This window comes from Argiope bruennichi, chromosome 3 (genome assembly GCF_947563725.1).
Source record: "Argiope bruennichi chromosome 3, qqArgBrue1.1, whole genome shotgun sequence".
In the NCBI taxonomy this organism is placed as follows: domain Eukaryota; kingdom Metazoa; phylum Arthropoda; class Arachnida; order Araneae; family Araneidae; genus Argiope; species Argiope bruennichi.
This window is the reverse complement of record NC_079153.1, coordinates 31,818,466-31,839,910: the sequence shown is the minus strand read 5'-3', so window position 1 is coordinate 31,839,910 and position 21,445 is coordinate 31,818,466. Positions and strand designations below refer to the sequence as shown.

The 21,445-nt window shown below is 26.8% G+C and overlaps 1 protein-coding gene across 6 annotated transcripts in view; it reads right to left on the bottom strand.

Moving 5' to 3' along the window:
- The window catches only part of LOC129963189 (chromodomain-helicase-DNA-binding protein 7-like), a 63,903-nt gene extending 47,260 nt beyond the window's left edge, over nucleotides 1-16,643 (bottom strand). For 5 of the 6 annotated variants that reach the window (XM_056077352.1, XM_056077357.1, XM_056077355.1 and 2 more), the window contains exons 1-3: nucleotides 16,285-16,406; nucleotides 9,524-11,960; nucleotides 674-988 (exon numbers count right to left, since the gene is read on the bottom strand). In XM_056077352.1, the coding sequence (XP_055933327.1) occupies nucleotides 674-988; nucleotides 9,524-11,848 (2,640 nt within the window). In that variant the 5' untranslated portion in view covers nucleotides 11,849-11,960; nucleotides 16,285-16,406. Of the gene's footprint in view, nucleotides 1-673; nucleotides 989-9,523; nucleotides 11,961-16,284; nucleotides 16,407-16,523 lie in introns of those variants that run through there. The other variant, XM_056077353.1, reaches the window with a different exon arrangement.
- Nucleotides 16,644-21,445: the final 4,802 nt, after the last annotated feature.

The following is a 21,445-nucleotide window of genomic DNA, read 5'->3' as shown; positions in this document are numbered from 1 at the left end:
CTCATTCTTTAATTTTACTGATTTAATTGATTTGTGATATACATTCACATATATATGTCAAATAATTTGCATATAATAATTTTTTTAAATATTTAAATTTAATATTCTTAAAAGGACTTGGTCCATTTCTAAGAGATATTTGAAAAAGCAATAAAAGAAAATTGGAATTTCATTATAAATAGTTTAATTCCTTTTTCTGACTTTGGTTTTGATAAAGTGATTAATTTATCAAAGTTTAGAATAAAAATATAACAAACATATAAATAATGTATAAAACATTTTACTCCAATTAAATATTTTTATAAATGGTATTTATTCTCTACTCTCAACAGAAATTAATATATTATGTAAGATAATAGCAATAATATAAGTAATCATGACAAACCATCTTAAATAAAATGCTTTATTCTAATTTTTTTTAATTCTTATATAATTAATTGATTTTGCTATCAAAAAAATTTAAATAATATCATATTTTCTGAAATTTTAAATTTGTCTGAATATATGTTTAAAAATTAGTGACATGATTACTTGTTACAACCATTATGAAAACATAGAATGTGCATTTTTTTCTTTTATCACAACTTAATAAAAAGTATAGTTTAACAAAAAGTCAAATGATTTATGTAAATAAAAACAATAAAAAAAAATTTATGAAAATTTAAAAAATTACCGCTTCAGGAATTGTAGGTATATTTTCAGCAGGAGCAGCATTCATGCTATTAGTGTTAATTCCCAACTGGGTGGGAGGCACAGCAACATCTTGAGGTGTACTTGTCTGCTGAGCTTGAGGATTATAATGCACTGTTTGAGGCTGCATCATTGGTTGGTGACCATATGGAGCTGTATTCCCTGAGTTATATATCATTGATCTTGGATAATGGGAAGAGGCTGGTGTAACAGTTGAATTTAATGTTGAAGAAGTTGAGTTACTGACAGTGCCTTGTTGGCCCTGTAAGTATCTCAATCTTTCTTGTAACACCTTGACCTAGAAATAATAATAACCATCACCATAAATATATTTTCTATGAGGAACTAAATGGCAGAATAATAAAAAATATATATATTGCTATTACAGATGATATCTATACATATTATTTCATCTTGGAAAAGATCAGATGTAAAACAAATGTTTGAAAATATCAAAAAAAATTTCCTATGTATTTGATGGTGGAAAAAATGTAAACAACTAACACTTTTAAATAATTTAAAAAAAAAAATACAAATTATAACAACAACCAAATTAGAAATGAACTGATTTATAAAACACTATTAATAAATTATTTCTTTTCTTGGAAATCAAATAGATTATTTCAGTTTTTTTAATTACCATTTATTCTTCAATAAGAAAATACAGTTTCTAATTGGCCAGAGCTCTTGGGACATGCAAATTTGTTTATATGGATCTAACTATATATGTAAGAAATAAAAATGAAGCATTGAAGGCTAATAAATCAGTATAGTAATAGCTCTTACACAGAAAATTAAACCATCAACTGGCCAGAGCATAAAAAGTTGTTCTTTATACATTTAAACATCACCGTTTTCAGGAAATTTATGTTCTGGAATATTTGGCAGTCAAAGGGGTAAAATAATAAAACAATCTTTAAAAAAAAGCCTTTTTTTCTTAGGTAACTAATATAAATTGAATGTAAAGTTTGTACAAAATTCTTAATTCTCTGTTCTGATAGCCACTAGTATAAGCAACCACACTAAATAGCCTTCTCTCTCCACTTGAATGCAATTTTATATAACAGCTGTAAACAGTCATATAAACGTTTCAATACAATTTGTATGACTATTTAACAAATTGACAAATACAATTTCAATTTAGATTTGAGCTTTATTTGTCACATTAATGGAGTTACAAAATTTCAATTGAAATTCTTTGGAGAGGACACGTCCTTTTTACCAACTTGCCATATCATCAAAAACTCCATTCAATTGGAGTAAAAAGATGCACAAGAAATCAAAATTAAAGAAATGAGTATCAAACAAAATTTAATCAAGCATTAAAATAACCTAACCCTCATTAAATGAATAACTGCTATGACTTATATATAAAAATTGATATTTATGTTTTCCAAAACTATTATCTAACAAAAATGTTGTTTGCATCATCTTAAAATTCAAAAAATTAACTTTTCAATGATATAAATTTCATTTCTTTACCATTATTTTAATTATAAATTGGTACACAGTCTGTTTTCAATGTTATGGTAAAATTCAAACTAATCCATCAAAACACTCAATCATGTCTTTTTGCCAATATTAAAATTATTATTATTATTATTTACATGAACTCCTTAGTAGGATTTTCACTTCCACTTTTATTTTGTTACATATATACTTAATTTTCACTAAAATGATTTAAAATAGAAAGATTCAACTAAAGTTATGTCTTTCAGTCATTTCAAATAGCAAGTGGCATTTTAAAATGCATTCCATATTAATCGTTTAACAACCTAAAAAAATGGATAATCTAAGCGAACAAGTGGCCCAAAGTGGTTAGTACAAGAATAATATGCAATTTGTAACAATCGTACTTCTTCTAGCGTATACTTATTTTGGATTCAAATCTACACTGTTAGTTACCAAAGATACTTTCATTATTAAGTAAGTCATTCCAGGTCAAATCAATAAAAATTTATAACAAAATTTATGTCATTTTCTCAGATTTTCAAGAAATTTAGTATGGACACATTATTTATGTAGATTTGGACAAAATATTAAATTTCATTGCCACAACTGGCATTTTTTGAATTACTCTTGAATTACTCTCTTATATTAACATAGATTTTGCCTCTTCAATCCAAGAGGAATCAGATATGCTAAACAGCAATAACATGGATTCATTTCCAAAATTATAGGCGAAATGCTTTTCAGATGATTTGCAATTGGGCAAAAGTGCCAAAATTTTCACATAAATTAGAAATTACATCAGGCTATCTATAAAGGAAATTGATGGCCAAAGTATGTTTTCCAGAAAAATGAAGAACTTAATGAAGAAAAATTTACGTTCCCCCCCTCCCATCCATTTAGACCATTTAAATCATTATCATATCCAAGAAATTCTGGTATTCTGTAAGTAGCAATAATAGAAGTTCTGACAAAAGTGAAGTTCTACTGAAAGTTTAGCAAATAATGATAATCATATCCTACTAATAAGTTTATATTAAGAGTATAAACTTAATATAAACTTACTATTAGTCTCTATTCATTTTTTTTTATTATTATTTATTTATTTTCCTGAAAGTGTAAAAATTTGCAATCCTCTGTTAATCGGCTAAATACAGATAGGATATTACTTTAAGGAAACTTTATTACTTTAATACTCTAATACATTACTTTAATAATTAAACTTTAATTTCCATTTTTTTAACAATTAACACATTGTCATTCCAAATTTATATTTTGCCAGGTAATTTAGAACAATATTAACTATTCAAGAAATTAATCTAAAATTTTAAAATATGTAAAAAAATTACATTTAGATTTCGACAAAAAAAATTGTGCATTAGTCTATGATGCGTTATATATCAAAAAAAATGCATAATTTCCAAAAAAAACATGAAAACTGCAGCAAAATGACACTTTCTCCAGATCTACAGCAAAGTTATGACAGCTCTTAGAGCAATTAAAAAATTTCCCATTGATGGTTCATTTATAGATTTTTGAAAATTTACAAAGCTATAGTTCAAAATTGAGTTGGCATATATGCTAGTTCGCCAAGGCTATACAGATAATGTAATTATGCAAAATTTTATGACAATCTGAGATGGTCTGGTTTATAAAATGTATTTAGTTAATTGGGAACGACTCAAGTTGGAATTAACTTAAATTTTAAATAATGCACTGCAAAATTTAGTGCATAATGCAGTAAACTTACACATTTTATAATGATTATTTATCTAATGTTTGTATTTTTTTTTAAAGATAAAATTGTCATATCCTCACTCCTCCCTTCCTATTAAGCTGAATTTTTTTTATATTTTATGTCATTTATTTTTTTAGTTGACTATCACAAAACCTTCTTTCTTCATTATTAAAAATTAATTTTACATACTTATTTCTTATAATATAAAATAATTTCAAGAATCAAAAAGGAAACACAACTCATAAGCAGGGTTGATTTTAAAGGAAAATATTCAAAGGCATACACTTCATTTAAAATTATTGTAGAATGAATAAGAAATGCTCTTTGTGTTTATTAGAATATTTCAAAAATGGGGGTGTGACCTTTTTGTATTTATTAGAATATTTCAAAAGGAGAGAAAGGCGATCAACCATTTGCTGAATATTTGTCATAGCTAAATAGGCTGATATTAGCTGTAAAGATGTTAAATAAAATTTGATCATTTATTTAGACATTTTAATAAAGTGAAGAATTTAATAGAAATTTACAAAGTGTACATAATAAGAACATCTTGCAGTTATATAATTTTATTTCATTTCTAGGCAATAATTTAAAACAAAAATGCTAATTTTGAATTGTATTCATTGCTATATTTCAGATGAAATTAATAAAGCATTATTCAACATGTCATATAAAAATGCAAACTCTTATCTTAAAAAAAATCATTAAATTCCTATGAAAGGGGGGGACAACTTTGATATAGAAAAGGAATTAAATCTTATTAATTACCATAAACTCAATCTAAATCATACACACACAAATATATATATTGTTTAGTTTTAAGGCTTAGAATTTTTAGCACATATCAATTTACCATTTTATCTTACTTTTTAGCAATATTTGCCAAATTCTGTAAGGTATTTTGTTATTTAATATTCAAATGGTAAACATACGACCTTCACTCAGATTAGCCCTATAGTATTAACTCAAATAATAGTGTTTATTCATATCTATTTCACAGTCAAGAATTACAATAAAGCAATTATTAAGATATAAATATAGTTTTACAAACAAAACATTTAATATTTTTTTTCAAAATAAACTTTAAAAAAATCTAACAATTATTTATAACAAAATTCAAAAACCAATTTTCTTCTGCTTTATGAAAGTAAGCAAAATTTTCCAGCCAGAGAAAAATTTTGCAGTTTTCCTAGGATTAAAAATTAACACATTTTTCCCAGATACTAACTTTTTATCAATACAGTTCCAAAAAACTAAATGAAAACAAAAGGAAAATTACCAACCTTTTATTCAAAGAAAATAGATAAATTTTATGATCAAATCATACTTTATTATTTTTACTTCAACTTTTAGTTCCTTAATTCAGTTCCTTTAGTTTATTTTCAAAATAAACTAATTATAATAATTCAAAAATAAGAATAGGTAATGAATTTTTTTTCAGCTTAGTCTTAAGTCTTTCAAGCTATACCAACTCCACGCATTTTTTAAATCCTGGAAGCAGAATTATTTCATTTTTAAAACCATAGAGAATTTTTAAAGTTTATAAACCTTTCAATTCTAAATGCTGAAAATTGAGGGGTAAATTTATTGCCAGTAATCTTAGTGGCTTCATCATAAATTCCAATTATTTCAAAAGGTTAAATAATAAGAAAAAGTTTAAATAATTGATAAATATGAGAGGGTTTTTTTTATGTTATATTTTACCAATGTTTTTAGTTCTGTGAAAGTTTTATTATTATAAATTGTGATAAAATTATTCATTGGTCATATTTTTTAATTACAAATGAAAATCAAAAATCATCTCATAGGAATCTGATGCAAAAGTGAAAGTACTAATCATCACCTAAGAAAGAGAAGTTTTACTCTGAATGATAAAAAATATTGAATATAGTGCATGCATAGCAAAATGACGCATATATAGGTGACAAATTGTCCTTTCTTTCAAGAATGCAGATTATAAAAATCTTTTCAACAAGAAAAATTACAGATTGACTTGAATTAGACCAACAGTTCTCTTTCTCTAACTAAACTGTCCTTCAATGGCTTTGTTTTCTGTAATTTTTTTTAGCAATTTTACTTTTATGTTACAATGAAGGATAAATTGTTTAACATATAACATTTAAATTGTCTTTAGTTTATAAATGAATAAGCTATTCAGATCAAGATTTTAAAAACATTATCTTAAAAGGTAAATAACTTTTAAGGCTAACTAGAGGAGGTTTTTTTTGTATCAGATAATTATTTTAAAGAAACAACACTGAACAGTTATCAGCTCAGCTAATTGCAAAAAATTATTATCATGCTTTGAATGCAAGAAATTATAGATTGATATATTTTATATAAATACATAATTTATATAGTATGTGCACATTAATCAAATAATAATAATTGACATTGGCAAACACCAGTAAATAAGCATCTACAATCATATGCAATACTAGCCAGAGTTAAAAATATCTCCACCCTTTTGGTCATTCAGATTGTAAAACAAAAGTAACAGACATGCTACTTAAAATGATGACTTTTATCAAGAACTGATGTTCTTCTAAAATTCTTATGCTTTTGTATTATTGTGCTACTCAAATTATAAAATGCTCATTCTGACAATACAGAAATTGTGCCATTAATTTTAACAGACAGTTTCTATAAGAGTATCAAGAATAAAAAAAAAAGTCATTCAGATCTTGAATATACTTACATAATAAACAATAAAAATACACAATTGGTGTAAATATATATTTAGATAGTTTTGGATTCTGTTTAACTGTATTTTTCAAGGCAATGTCATGCAATAAATACATTACTATAATAATTACTATTTATATGTTATTATTTATAGACAATTCAGTATTCAAGATTATTAGATAAATATACTTTTGACACATTATTACACCTATTAATTATTTTATACATGTTTTTAAAATAAAATGCATTGTTCAAATATTAAAAATAAAAATTTAAGAACTAATTTTTTATAGAATTTTTTCCATTACAGATTGTGGATCAGTAAAATTTATACAAAAATCTAGTATCTGCAGTAAATGCAAAAATCTAGCCTACAATTTTATTTTAATACGAAATTAAGACAGATTTAAAACATATCATTGATATCCTCATTTATGATTTTCTTTTCCCAAATGTTTTGAAAGTTTAATAAATTCTTTTTAAAATGCCAAAGACAAATGTTTGTTAAATATCTTTTCCTTTTTATTTAAAAAAAAATCTCTCAATACGCAAGCCATGAAAATGCTGTCAGATCTATTATCAATACCTCATTTTGTGAAAATATTGGGGGGGGGGACCTTTTACATGATAAAAAAATATAAAAAAGATAAACTGGAAAGTGATGGGGAAAAATTCATACTTTATGCAACCAGAGCAATATTATATGAAATCTAAATAGTTCATTTTGAGACACATAATTAATCTATGCAACTGCTATACATAATATATAGTTATTTCAAAGGAAAGAACATGCTATTGACTTTTATTTATTATCATCAGTAAATAACAGCAGTCAGAGCATTATAACTGAAAATATACAAATATTGATCTAATTTTAACAAATAGACTTTTAACTTTTGTATTTAAAATGATCAAGGGACCTGCTCTTATTATCTGCAATTAAACCATTCACATACCAAAATAATGATTTAAGTTATTTACTGATTGAAAACACGATTCCTTGCCTTAGAAAAAATAAATTATACAGAAATTGTACTTAAAGCACAAGAACGAAATTCAATCAATAAAAAAAATCATGTTATTAGAATTAACTATGGAAATCAAACTTTTGAGAAGAAGAAAATAGAGTTGGCAATTAGGTTTTAATGACACAAGAGCCAAGCATGACCATGCTGCACTAAAAATACAGTAAATACCTAGGCACAGGCTAATCTGAAATTTTGGTGAAATATTTTAAATTAAAATCTACTCACTGACAAATATAGTTGAGGTGATTAAAAGCAAGTTATATGAAGTAAATGTAATTGTGTAAAAAAGCCAACAAGTGACAAAAAACAGAAGACATTAGGGTAAGAGCTTTTTTCCCTTATTATAAGAAACAAAACTATTGTCCTACAAAAATTATTGACATTGGAATTCGAAAACTTAGCATTTGATTAAAATATATGCAAATGAACAAAGTATTTGGCACGAACTACATGCAAGTGTGGTCAATAAAAATTAAGTACTTAGATGTAATCACTAAGAGGGAAAGATTTCAATAGAAGTGAATAAGAAATATGCGATTTACTTGGAAGTGAATTAAATATTCAATTACAAACAACTAAATATTGTAGGGATTGGATCTTTGCTTAACATTCTATCAATTTTATTCATTTGTATTTGATTAGTGTTGCACTGCCAATCAATTTTATAGTTTAAATCAAACCAAATACTGAGACTGAATTTTCAAAAATCAAAAAATTTTTAACAGTGTAAAAAGGAAATTCATAAATAATTTTAAATACAGTAATAAAAATAGATATTTATCAAATTTATTGTAAATTGATATATGTATCTCCAACTTTGTTCATCAAAAAATTGCCTTCCATCTCAGGTTTGACTTGTTATTTTTTTGTTTAAAAAGATTTTTTTTTTTTTTTTTTTTTTTGAAACTAGCAAATTATTTTGTTTTGAGAAATCTCAGTAATTTAAATTTAAATTCTTTAAAACTTTTCCATAAAGAATATATGCAAAACAGTACATACAATATAACTTTAAAGAAAAATCTTAAGATAAATCTTTCATATGCACTTATAAAGATAACATTTAAAAAATTTAGCATCTCTTCATGGTTATTAACAAATTGCAGTTCTGTTGACTTATTCATGTGAGGTTAAGATAGATCTGGTTCCCTGTATTATATTTCCTCTAGTGCCAAGAGAATCTCATTATTTTTCAAAGTAAAAAACATTTTGTAAAAAAGAATTTCTCCTGGGCTTAACTATTTGATATTTAATGCTATAACACATCGCAAGTTCTCAGCATCTTTGAACCTATGTTACCAATTTTTTTAGCTTTTATTTCATTAAATTAGAGGCCAAATTATTAATAACTTTATAATTAATAATTCTGATTTTTTTAAAAATTAATATAAACTGGTCCAATAAGATTTCTCAGAAAATCCAAGTTTATTATTAAAGATAATCTGAAGATATTAAATTTTTTCCCTCTATAATAAGATAGTAATTGTCTAATATTATTAAATAATAAAGATACATTACATACATAATAATATTCTCCTTTTCTAAAAAGAAATAAATAGTGGCTATTTCATAACATTTAATTTACAACAGAAAACCAGGTTTAATCAGATTGGTTGATCTCTTATTTATGATTTTTAAAAAAATAACTTATTCTTAAATTAAATATTATACTTTTTAATTTCTACCACATTATTTCTGTAGTAAAACAATCATATTATTTCATTACTCCAATACAAAGATTTTCTCTGTTATACCAGAAAAAAATTTATGCCTTTTCTTTCATATATATATTTTTTTTAATTCTATGTACCTTTCCTTTTAATTCTTTTCTTATGCTGTCAATATCTAAGTATAATTCTGTATAGAATATTAAATTTGAAACTAGTAACCACTAAGATTAATGCTAGATGACAATGAGGGTATAAAAGGTGCTTACCTTTTCATGAGTCTCAGGACTTTGATGCATTCCATATAATTGCTGAATTTCTTGTTGGATTTGCTGCATTTCATATGTAACTGAAGATGAGCTCCCTTGATAAGGACCCTTTCCAAGCATATTATATTGAAGAGATGATGGTAACACTGAATCAGATGAAGTACTTGAAGTACAAGATATCTGGGTAACTTGATCCGAGGTAGGCAGAGGTCCAACGTTTGAAGGGATGCTTGAACTTCGAGGTACATTAGTTTCAGTTACACTTACACTAGGAATGCTGGAACTGTTATCAGAACCATATGACACTACACTATGTTGGCTTGATTCTACAGGCATGCTTTCCTCAGACAGTAAACTTGAGTTAGATAAAGTTGACATAGTAGAAATATTAGATTGTAAGGGCTGTGAATTTGGCACACTACTCACAGTAGGAGAGGGCAACTGACCCACAGAATGAGGTTGGTTAAGATAAGAATGATGAGAATGTTGCTGAGATATATGAGAAAAGGCAGGGCTTTGAGGCTGAGGACGGGCATCACCAACAGGAGGAAGATGCATCTGATGCTGCTGAGGAAGTTGAGCATTAGAAAGATGACCATAGTAATTTCCACCTGCACCAGAATTATGGGTCATGCCTGCACTGGGACCACTAGGACTAACACTAGAAGCTGTAGGTGTCGTTGAAGGACCTGTACTCACTCGGGGCATTACCATTTGTTCCAAATGCTGCAAACTGGACGGAGCATTGGAATTCCCTGGAGAATGACCTTGACTTGGACTTGTCAGGTGAGTAGTGCTCGGGCTATGATAACTTCCCTGAGACTGAGGTGTAGATGACTGTAACACTCTTTCTGGAGTCAAAGGTGGTGGCACAGAAACTTCAGTAGGAGGAGTTGGAGTTAGATGTTGAGGCGAGTGAGTCACTTGAGAAGGAAAAGGGTTTCTATATTGTGGGCTCATGGGTGCTTGGGTATGTGGCTGGGAATTAGAATAATGTAGATGTGGAGGTGTTGCAGTTTCAGGATTTGTAGGTCTTGGTGATGGTTGGGGAGCAGAGTAGGTTTGATTAGGTGAAAAAGGTGGGTGGTACTGTTGCAATCTTGCTGGACTGCCAGGTGGAACAGAATTTGCATGTTGCTGACCTGAGTTGACACGAGAAGCTACAGGAGAATATCCCATTTGATGAACAGTGGGACGAACATTCATCATTTGTTGACCCACCACATGTTGTTGAGATGTATGCCCCACTGAACTACCCACTGCAGTAGCTGCATTGTAATGTGGTCTATTAGTTGTCGTTTGTGACCCTACATAATGTCCCTGAGGAAAAGCAATTGCTTGGTCTGTTTGTGGTAAAGAATTAAGTGTTTGTGACATACCAGATTGAGGTGCACTGTTCATTTGTCCTACCATAGAGCCATTCTGATTAACAGATGTAGAATTCATATTATAAACAGGAGGTCGTTGCATTGAGGATTGCTGGTTTGGGGCATGTGGAGTATTATATTCCTGATTAGTCATATACTGGCTTTGATTTGGAGTAGCCGATCTTTGTCCCTGCATTGACATAGAATTATGATTTAAAGAAGTAGCTGAATGTTGACCAGGCACCATTTGATGCTGAGAATAACTCTGAGAAGCAGGCATACATGGACGTGTCATTTGAGAATGTGGCATTGAATTCTGCCACATATCTGTGTTCTGATTAACCTGCTGTACAGCATGTTGTTGCATTGAATGGTGTTGCACATTACCATAATGACTTGGATACTGAGCAGTTCCCTGAGTCATTTGTGATGCAGCTGCATTGTGTGGAATTTGTTGACCGTAGTGACTACCAGCCATATTTCGATTTTGATACATTTGGCTGGGAACACCAGTTCTTGGAGATGTTTGTTGTGGTTGATCAGGGAGAGATGACATAGGATCACTAAGATGATGAAGTCTGGGACCACCAGATACATATTGGCCAGTCATGTTACTTGCTTGTAACTGACTACCATAAACAGAATACTGATGAAGTTTTTGAGGCACTTCACTTTGTGGATAGCCATGCATTGCTCCTTGATGATATGAGCTCATGCCTCCAGAAGAGAGTTGAGCTCCACTTTGTGCTTGCTGCATTGATACCATATTTGACATCATCACATTTGGGTTCTGTCCAGGAGTATTTGGAATACTCTGAGACATCATACCTTGTCCAGCAGTATTTGCAGAACCAGAATGACTATAGCTTGCAGCATTTACTAAACTTGCTGTTTCATCCATAATATCATTTCCTCCCACTCCAAACACTCCATCATTTAACATATGGTAGTCAGCCATTTCTAATGAGATGGCTTCAATCAATTACATTTTCATCAAACCAGTGATGCAATAGATCACTGGTAAAAATGAATCTGCATAAAAAGTCCATCTTTAAGTCAGCCTTACATATCTAAAAGTAAATAAAACACAAAATTAATAACAAAATATTAATCTGATAATTTTTTAAAAAATATAACAGCATCAAATATTTGCATCAAAAGAATGGACTGCTTTTCAATTGTTTACAATTATCTGATAGTAGCTTAATTTTTAGCATTAAATTAAACAAATTTTCAAAGCCTCAAATATTTATAACATTACATTATTAGTTCCATTCAATAAAATTAAAAATATTTTAATTCCTTAAAAAGGATTAAAATCTCAAAAATCTTTAAAAATACCAAAAAATAAAATAATCCATGACTTTGCAGAATCCCTTTATGACAGGATAGATAATACAAAATAGATGCTTTTGAAATGCTGCTTAGAAGGCAACAAGCATTCTGCATAATATTAACTATAAGTCACAAAAATCTTAATGCATTGCTTTTAAAGAAAATTATTAGGAATTTCAATTAAAAATTAGAAAAATGAAGCTCACATTATGATTTTCACAATACCTTCATAGAAAATAAATAAAAATAAAATGCTCTATATATAAATAATATAATAAAACCAACTTCAACACTTCTCAATAATATCAAAAAAGGACAAAAAAAAATTACTTTCATTTCATGAATTTTACCAACAATTTGGAAGAACATTTTTGTCCTACAAATGTTTCTCCTATGGCTATAAATAAAGCTGGTTTAAATATTTACTATGCTTAGGACAAATTTGAATTAAAGTATTAATAAAATAATGAAATGTCTTTTCTTCTTCTTTTTTATATTTGTATTTATTTTTATAAGACAAAAGGAATAAAATTCTATAGATAGTTTACATGGTAAGGTAAAAAAATATTTTTGTAGGTTAATTATTACTGGAATTCATTAGCTACTCTTGAAGTTTGTAAACAGAAATATCATCACTAACAAGTATATCAAAGAAGTATATCCAAGAAATAGTCTTAAAAAAAATTAGAAGTAACATATTAGCTTGAAATCTATTAATAGTAACATGATAAAATGTACATACATCCATTTCACTATGTTCTTTGAAAGTGTTTTTTAAAACTTCAACTCAGACATCAAAAAATTTTAAGCAAAAACTTATTTTCTACAAATGGATATTTTTTCAATTGTATCATCATTAAGGTTAAGATAACGAAATCTAAAACAATTTCATGAAACCTATTCTTTAAAAAAATTAAAAATCTTCATTTTAATAGAGAAGAATTTTTAGTCAATTTCCTTTAGTATTTAAATGAAAAAAATAAAAAACCATAAAATGCATCATTGAAACTGTTCCTGGACTCTTTATTTTGCTACTGAAACATAATACAAGTTCAATCAGTTTCAAATATTCATAAAATAAACTGTTAACAATCATAAATCGCCAGCAGTGCTTTGTCAATTATGTCATGTATAAAACTTTATGGCCTGATAAGGATTAAAAACTGGCTTGTTATGTAAAGAAGAGGTTCATAATAATATTCATACATATTTCAATACAAATTTGTCATATAAACATTCAGTAAAAGAAGGAATTGCTCACATTTATGCTAAAAATGTTCTTTATATAAATTTTACCCACTTCTACAAGTGCTATTTCTTATAAAAGAAAGAGTATTCTGTTTGTTGATCATCTATAAGACAGATTATTGAAAATAAAACTATCAAATTTGAGACAAATATACTTGGGAAGAGACATAACCCGCCGTTTATCCATCAAATCAACAAATAATTTATAGTAAATTTTCCCCAAATTAAAAAATTAAGATACAATGATACATTTTTTCTTTATAATTTATTCTTATTAATAATTTCAGAAATAAACAGTGATGAAAATTTGTTCATTTCTAAACAGCAGTACTCTTTCCTGTATCATGATTTGAGATATAAAAATATTTTATCATTCTTTGAAATTTACTTACATAACAGTAATTTTTATAACAGAAGTAGTTTTTATAGAAAAAAATATATGAAATTTTTATATCAAACTAATTTTAAAATAATTAGTATAAATAAGAAACTGTAATTCTGAATTTACTTAGGAATTTTATATATATTATAAGCATGTTTCTATTCAACAAGATAAATGGTTTAGTTCAATTTTCATTATTTTTAGCTGCTCAAATTTTGTTATTACCACATTTTAGAGTTCTAGAAATTTTCTGTAAGAATTTTTCTGAAGTGTTTAGTTGTTACTGCTAAAATGCAGAAGCCCACAGAAAAAGAAAAAAAAAAGATAAGAAGAATATACTGATAACATATTTTAAATTATTAACCGTATTTCTCTCTAAGAATAATGCAGAAGAACAAATGTCACTTTCACATTACATTTTTATTCTAAGTTTAAACATTTATTTTCTTTATACTAACATACAAAAAGTTACTAGCAAATTAATGCCAAGAATCAAAGCACTTTTATAAAAAAATTTAAATTAATTTACTCTGATCAATATTTAATGAAACATAAAATGCTATTTTTTCAAAACATTTACAGATATCTTTATAACTACAAACACAGCATTAGACAAGAATAGATATAAATAATTGATTGAAATGGAAATTGAATGAATAATACTGAGATTGAAAAAGGGAATTTTTTAAATTAATTTGATATGCTATAAAAATTATATATATTTGATAGGGTACAAATTACCATTTTCAATTTAATTAATATGAAATAAAAACTACCAAAAAATTTAATGTCTGTAAATATGCTAATTATTTTATTAACAAATTACATAACATAAATATGCTTGTTTATGTTATGTAATATGTAATTACATAACATAATAATGTTATAAATAAATATGTTATATAAATATAAGAAAGCACTGCATCTATTGATGGAACACATTTTGTTTATTTTGAATAATTTCTCCCAGAAATAATGACATCATCATATTACAAACAAATACTATCCAATTAAGCCCAAATTGGATTCAGCAAAAATCCAATAAATAAGCACAGAAAATGCTCACAGCTTATTTTCAAATATATATATGACCACAGTTAAACAGTTATAAACAATACTTTATACTAATTTCCAATAACAAGGAATTCCAATACCATAAAACTTTACAATTACGAAGTTATAAAAAGCTTTAAGACTTTATTAAATCGAATTATCCCATATAAACATTTAGTTTACATCATAAAATGTAAAGATGCAATTTGATTCAAAAGATGAGTACATAAGATAAACATTCAGAATCTGATTAAGATAAACATTCAGAATCAAATTAAGATAAACATTCGAAATCTGATAAAGTTAAATGTGTATTTTTAAATCAAACATTAATTTTTAACAGCAAATTAATACAAATTACATTAACAACAGTTATTCAAATTTATTTATTTATCCAAGAGCAAAATATTATAGAACCGAATCCTTCACTGAAAATTAAAGAATTGAACAAAAATGTTTTTAGAAGTTCATAATATTTAAAAGATATTTTTTGTTTTAAATGCGTACAAAGAAATCAGACAAGTTAAGATGTGCACCAATCCAGAGTATATATTTGATATTGTTTATATGCATACATTTGATTAATTAAAATTTATGAACTCAAATTATTCATATCTTAAAATTTTATATCTATTTACAAAAAGGTTTTCATTCACAATTTTAAATCGCGTCTAACTTAACAATACCTAATGTATAGGCTTAACTTTAATCGGGCTGTGTATGCTCCCTAGATTCTGTAAACAACCGGTAAGTAGTGATATTTATAGTCCAGACAGTGAAATATAGATCATCATATACAAATATATCCATCTATTTTGCAGTTTCTTAAGAAATAATATTACGAAGAACAGAATCTTACTTCGGCACCATGTAATTATAGCAAACCAATGAAGCATAACAAAATATCGGAATAAAGTAGCACAAAAGAAATTTAAAATGTTCTTTAGAATACAAATAAACTTTTATTTACTCTATTGAATAAAATTTTCCATTGAAATTGATCATAAAACAGTTTATAAATAAAGTTTCTAGAAAACCATCGAAATCTATACTAATTGATAATATAAATATAGGCTTATATTTTAATTATTAGTAAACAAACCCAACTGTCAATAAACCGAAAACATTTACATGACATAGTTTAATGCTAATAATAGTCATTTAGGCACTTTAGCAACAATACCTAAGCATTTTACCATAAGCTACTGAGGTTACCTTGTTTATTAATTGATGCCAATATAAGAACAATTAGTTCAATGTGAGTGATTAGTTAAATCTCGAGCATATAACTGTGATTTCAATGATGTACTAGACATAATCTGTTCATTCTCTTGGGATATTGATGCATTTATAATTGTGAATAATTATATCCTTACCATATGAATGATCATATGCAAGCTAATCAACACAAACCGCACATCCGAACAATGATCATACAAACACGGAACGCCATTTTCAAAGCATCTTAACATCCTCATTCTATGATCACTGCTGGCGTTGTGCCAGATGATCAGCGTCAGTCTCATCTCAAATCACAAAAATAGAAAAGAATCACATCGAAACTTTTTGAGAAATTTGTTGAAAAGTATATCGCAACATCAGTATTAGTACTTACCTAAGTATAACAATAAATAAAGTTTTCTTCCGAAACACGTTTTTTGAAAAATTTTTTAGATGTAATGGCTAACATGGAAACCGTGAATGAAAACCATGACCGAATAAAACGATGTATCTGATTGGTCAAATTTCTGTCAATGTTTTCATTCTATGAGCAGGTTTAATGCCCTGTCTCTAATTGTCAAAATCTAATGGTTTATCTCTCAAACATTGTTGAATATAAAAACTTACTTTTAGCATCAATTTTGTATATGAAACCATTTACTGGTATGATAAAAGTATAAACATGATTAAATATAGTTGAAAAATTAATGTTTTTCCATTTATCTTATAGTAATGATATTCCCCGTAATGAGTTTATAGACTTCTGAAGCATTGAACTTGCGATAAAACATTAATTGTAACAAAAAAATAATTTTTAACAAATTTTACTTCGATGGAGAAAAAAATAACTAAAAATGCAAGATTTTGGCGTACTTTCATGAAGTTCTATTTAAGTTAAAGCTTTCTTTTCAAGTTCATCGCTCTTACCAAAACTAGCACCTCTTCTCTTTTTTTTTAGACCAAATTCATAAAATCATATAAACTGAAATTTATTGAAAAAGCCAAGAGCAAATTAATAATGTATTCAGAAATTAACACAAATAATAGAACAAAATGCAAGTTAAAAAGCATTTGTAAATCGATCTTTAAAAAACAATAAAATGAATTAAATTCTGCACCTTTCAGAAGAAAAAAATAGCTTTAAGAACAAAACGGTGTCAAAACATACGAGGCAGAAAAATTTCGATTATCTTCGATATCTGGAACATATTTTTGAATACCAAATAATACCTAAAAATTTGTTAACATACAGTGTATAATGTTCATTCAGTGTATAATGTTTATTTATTCAACTGCCAAATATTTCTTTTTATTTAATGAAAAATCAAAAACATAACTATCACTAAAAAGAAGCATTGTTTTTATTATATTTATTTATTTATTTACTGAAAATCCTCTAAATAAATGTTGAAACTATAAGTATGCACAAATACGTTATTTTCAATTTGTCCTCAAAATAGTCCTTTCGGTGTATAATTTTCAATATAGAGAATAGAAAAGGCGGCCTTCCTTAAATATTTAAACAACTTTGTCTTGCTATTCAGGAATTAACAGCGTTTTAAGTTATAAAAATCGTTGTCATGGCATGCAGGTCATATCGTACTCATTGTCATGAAAATAATAATAATCATTCAAATTTTCTATCACACTTTAATATAATTAAACTAAAAGGTAAATTTCCTTGCGAAAATTTTCTTAATATAGGATGAATAAAGAGTACAAACATCAAGTAAACACGTTTCTCATAGGGTGCTAGTCACCTACATGTCATAGAGAATAGTGAAATTTTCTTTCCTATCTCAAATATTGAGTCTCTAAGAATGCAGCTCTAAATTATCGTTAAATCTTTCGAAATTAGTTCAAATATAACCAAAATTTGCTACATTGAAAGCTTACATGAATTTCTAATTATTATAAACTGTCCATTTACTTTTTCTTGAATCAAAGAAATGCTTTCTTAAAGGCATCCTGGAGCGGATCTTTTTCTTTTACTATTTTAAAACCTGTTGTGTTTCATGAGAAAAATATTCTCTTTACTGTCAAATCTTTCTTTTTAAGTAATTGTCTTTCTAAAAAAATTAAATTTCTTTTATTCTATTTTTGAAGTGAAATTAAATGCTTTTTGTTCATTTAATCTTGGTATGATAGAATAAAATTTCTTCTACACAGCGGATTACCGAAAATTTAATTCCATTGTCCGTTGTCTTTATAATAAGCATTCTATCACTACCAGCTAGTCTGGAAGAACACTTTGATCCAATATTTAAAAAGTGCTATAATAAAGATTGACAAAAGTACTTACTATTTGATTGGTCAGAAAATTTAAATTATAATCTCAATACAAATAAAATAGGTATAAATTTCTACGAGTTTTTTTTTTTTTCTTTTTTTTTTTTTGTATTTTTAGTAATTTTTTTTTAATAACAAATTGTATAGGAATAATAGAAGTCTCTAGAAAGAAAGTTTTAATTATCTCTGAATAAAAACTCACTGCGAGAATTTAAACTAAGTTTAGATGCCGTTTGTACTTACGGAGGATTGTGGGTTAAGTCCGAGAAGTGACGATCTGCTAGTCCAAATAATGTTATTCTTTTCTAAATTATTAGTTGTTAATAAAAAAATGAATTGATTAAAAATTACTTAAACTTAATAGTACAAAATATTTTTCGATGTTTGCACAATATTTTCAATGGGGTACAATATCTTAAAGACATCGTGAAAATATTATAGCTCATCTCATACTAATAGAGAAAATGCTTCAGGATCAGAATTTTTCCTTTCATCAAGAATAATTAATTAATTCAGAATATCCTCCAGAATATCATCTTAATTAATTAATTTAAATCATTCATTTTTATTTGTTTGTATCCAGCTCATGTTACCATCTAAGAACATTACGTACAAGTGGTGATTCTGTTGATTATTAAAAACAAGTAATTCTGGTGGGGCCAGATTACATTATAGAATCTGACATGATCGAAAAATAAAATGTATGACATCATATACTTCATCATCAGCAGCACATTTATAATTTTCAAAAATATTATTTATTTCATACTCATTCAATCAAAAAATTGTGCAATACATACTTATGTAACTAGACATAAAAAGCACCTGAGTACTTCTAAATATGGCTAATGTGAATTTCCAGATCATACAATGGTAACATTTGATATATTCTTCTCTCTAAAACAATGATCACATCTCCAACGGCATTAAGACAGTTGTAAAAGAGAGGTGTTTAACAGATAGAAGACATTTTTTTGCTTACAGTCTGAGACGATAGTCAATATAAGCTATCAGTGAGTGGACTGTTTAGATTGCCAGCTTGCCTGATGGTAAGTGGGTACCTTTCACTTAAGAAAATATGAGTATTTGTACTTTCTTAAAAGTTTCTTCGGATCGACTTAAGAAGTTAATATTGCAGCAGAATGAACTTTAGTGAACATGGGCACAATAAAAATCTTCACAGACAGTTTATCTCACAGGTTAAAAAATATTGAAATATTAAAAAAATATATATAAAAAAAAATAAAAAATATTGAAATTAAATCCAAATTTGTATTAGATATAGATTAAAGTTCTCAAATGCATGAATTTAAAGTATTAAGTATCAATTGCAACTAAATGCATTTTGGAAACTCGTAAATGAGTTGACAGTCATTTTGATGAGACTGCTCCCGAATATCATCAAATATTAAAAATTCCATGCTCTTATGCTTTTATATCTAAAAAATTTCTAAACACCATATTTGTTAGAAATTTAATGAATTTTGAGGTCATTCTTTCTCGTGTATTTGAAGAATAATGTCCTCAATAATTATGAGAGCCAATTAATAATAAATATTTAACTATCACTGTACGAGATAAAGGTTCTTTTAAGATTTATTTATATACGATTTAGTAAATAGTCTTAACTATATTTGAGGTATACTCTGTAATGCCAACAACTATGCTTGCTTTTGATCATCCACGTAGAATATTCAACTTTTTTTAATGGATCGATTGAGAATATCAAAAGAGAAAAAGAAAAACCTTGCGATTACAAAAACTGATATCTAGTTATGAGTCTATTTCTGATTCATTTTTTCGAAGTCGGTATTTTTTAAATTTAGTATTTGTTTACCTGTACTTTATATATTATATTAGGATATCCTTGTAGTTCAGTTGATTTTTGTTCGAATTTTTTAATTTAAAATACACTTCTGCATTTTTGAATTGTTAATATTTTAAGAACTTTATTTAAAGATATTAAAGAAACTCGGAGAGCATGTAATTAAGAATTCTCAATATAGTAATATAATATTTAATCATCAAAACCATTAAAACTTTAGTTACAAAAATAATGCTCAGGAATATATATAAATACATTTATATTGTAATATATCTAACAAGTTTTCAGATTAGGAATATATTAGATTTACTTAAAGTTATTGATGTTTATATATATATATACTTGCATATTAACTGATACATTTGATGTTAATCGGAATAAAAACACCGTAATAGTTTCATTAATGAAAAAGTAATACGTAATTGCCATATAAAATTAACACACAATTAAACTCCCTTTATTCTTTTGTATTATTACTAAAATTTTTAAAAAACCTATAGCACATGACAAAAATTACAATTATCACATTAGATCATAATTATGGGATATGTGATAAAAATACAGTTTGAAATAAAAATAAAACTATATGAAATAATAGCAGTTTGAAAGAAAATAAAAATATAGTATGAAATAATAGCAGTTTGAAAAAAAATAAACATATATGAAATAATAACATTTGAAATACTACCAATGTACACCAAAATAAACGTCTTTTTTAAACACATGTAATATTTTTATGTGAAAAACATTGTTATATAAAAACATAATTTTATAATGGAGAAATTATATCTTTTAGTTTCAATTCAAGCGTTTTTATACGTGCTACTGATTCGATATAAAACATTTAAGCATTGTAAGTGTAAAGGGGCCCCTTTTGTATATTTGCAATCAATTTTTTCCAGACATCACTGTATTCTAGAGAGTGTAATTGCAACAAAAAATAGTTAGAAAACTTTAAAGATTAAACTAAATAGAGTTAATTTCTATTTAATTTCAATAAAAAAACCATAAAAAAAATCATTAAAAAATATCCCGTCGTGATTTGGATCAACTGGATACAAGACCTTGGGGAAGTTGGTACTAATATATTCAGCGCAGAAACTAAATAAAGTGCTTTAAAGCAATTTTCGTCTGACTTCAGATATTTTGCTAAAATATCTGTAAAAATTTCCAAATTCATAACTCCAGCAGAGAGGCCCATA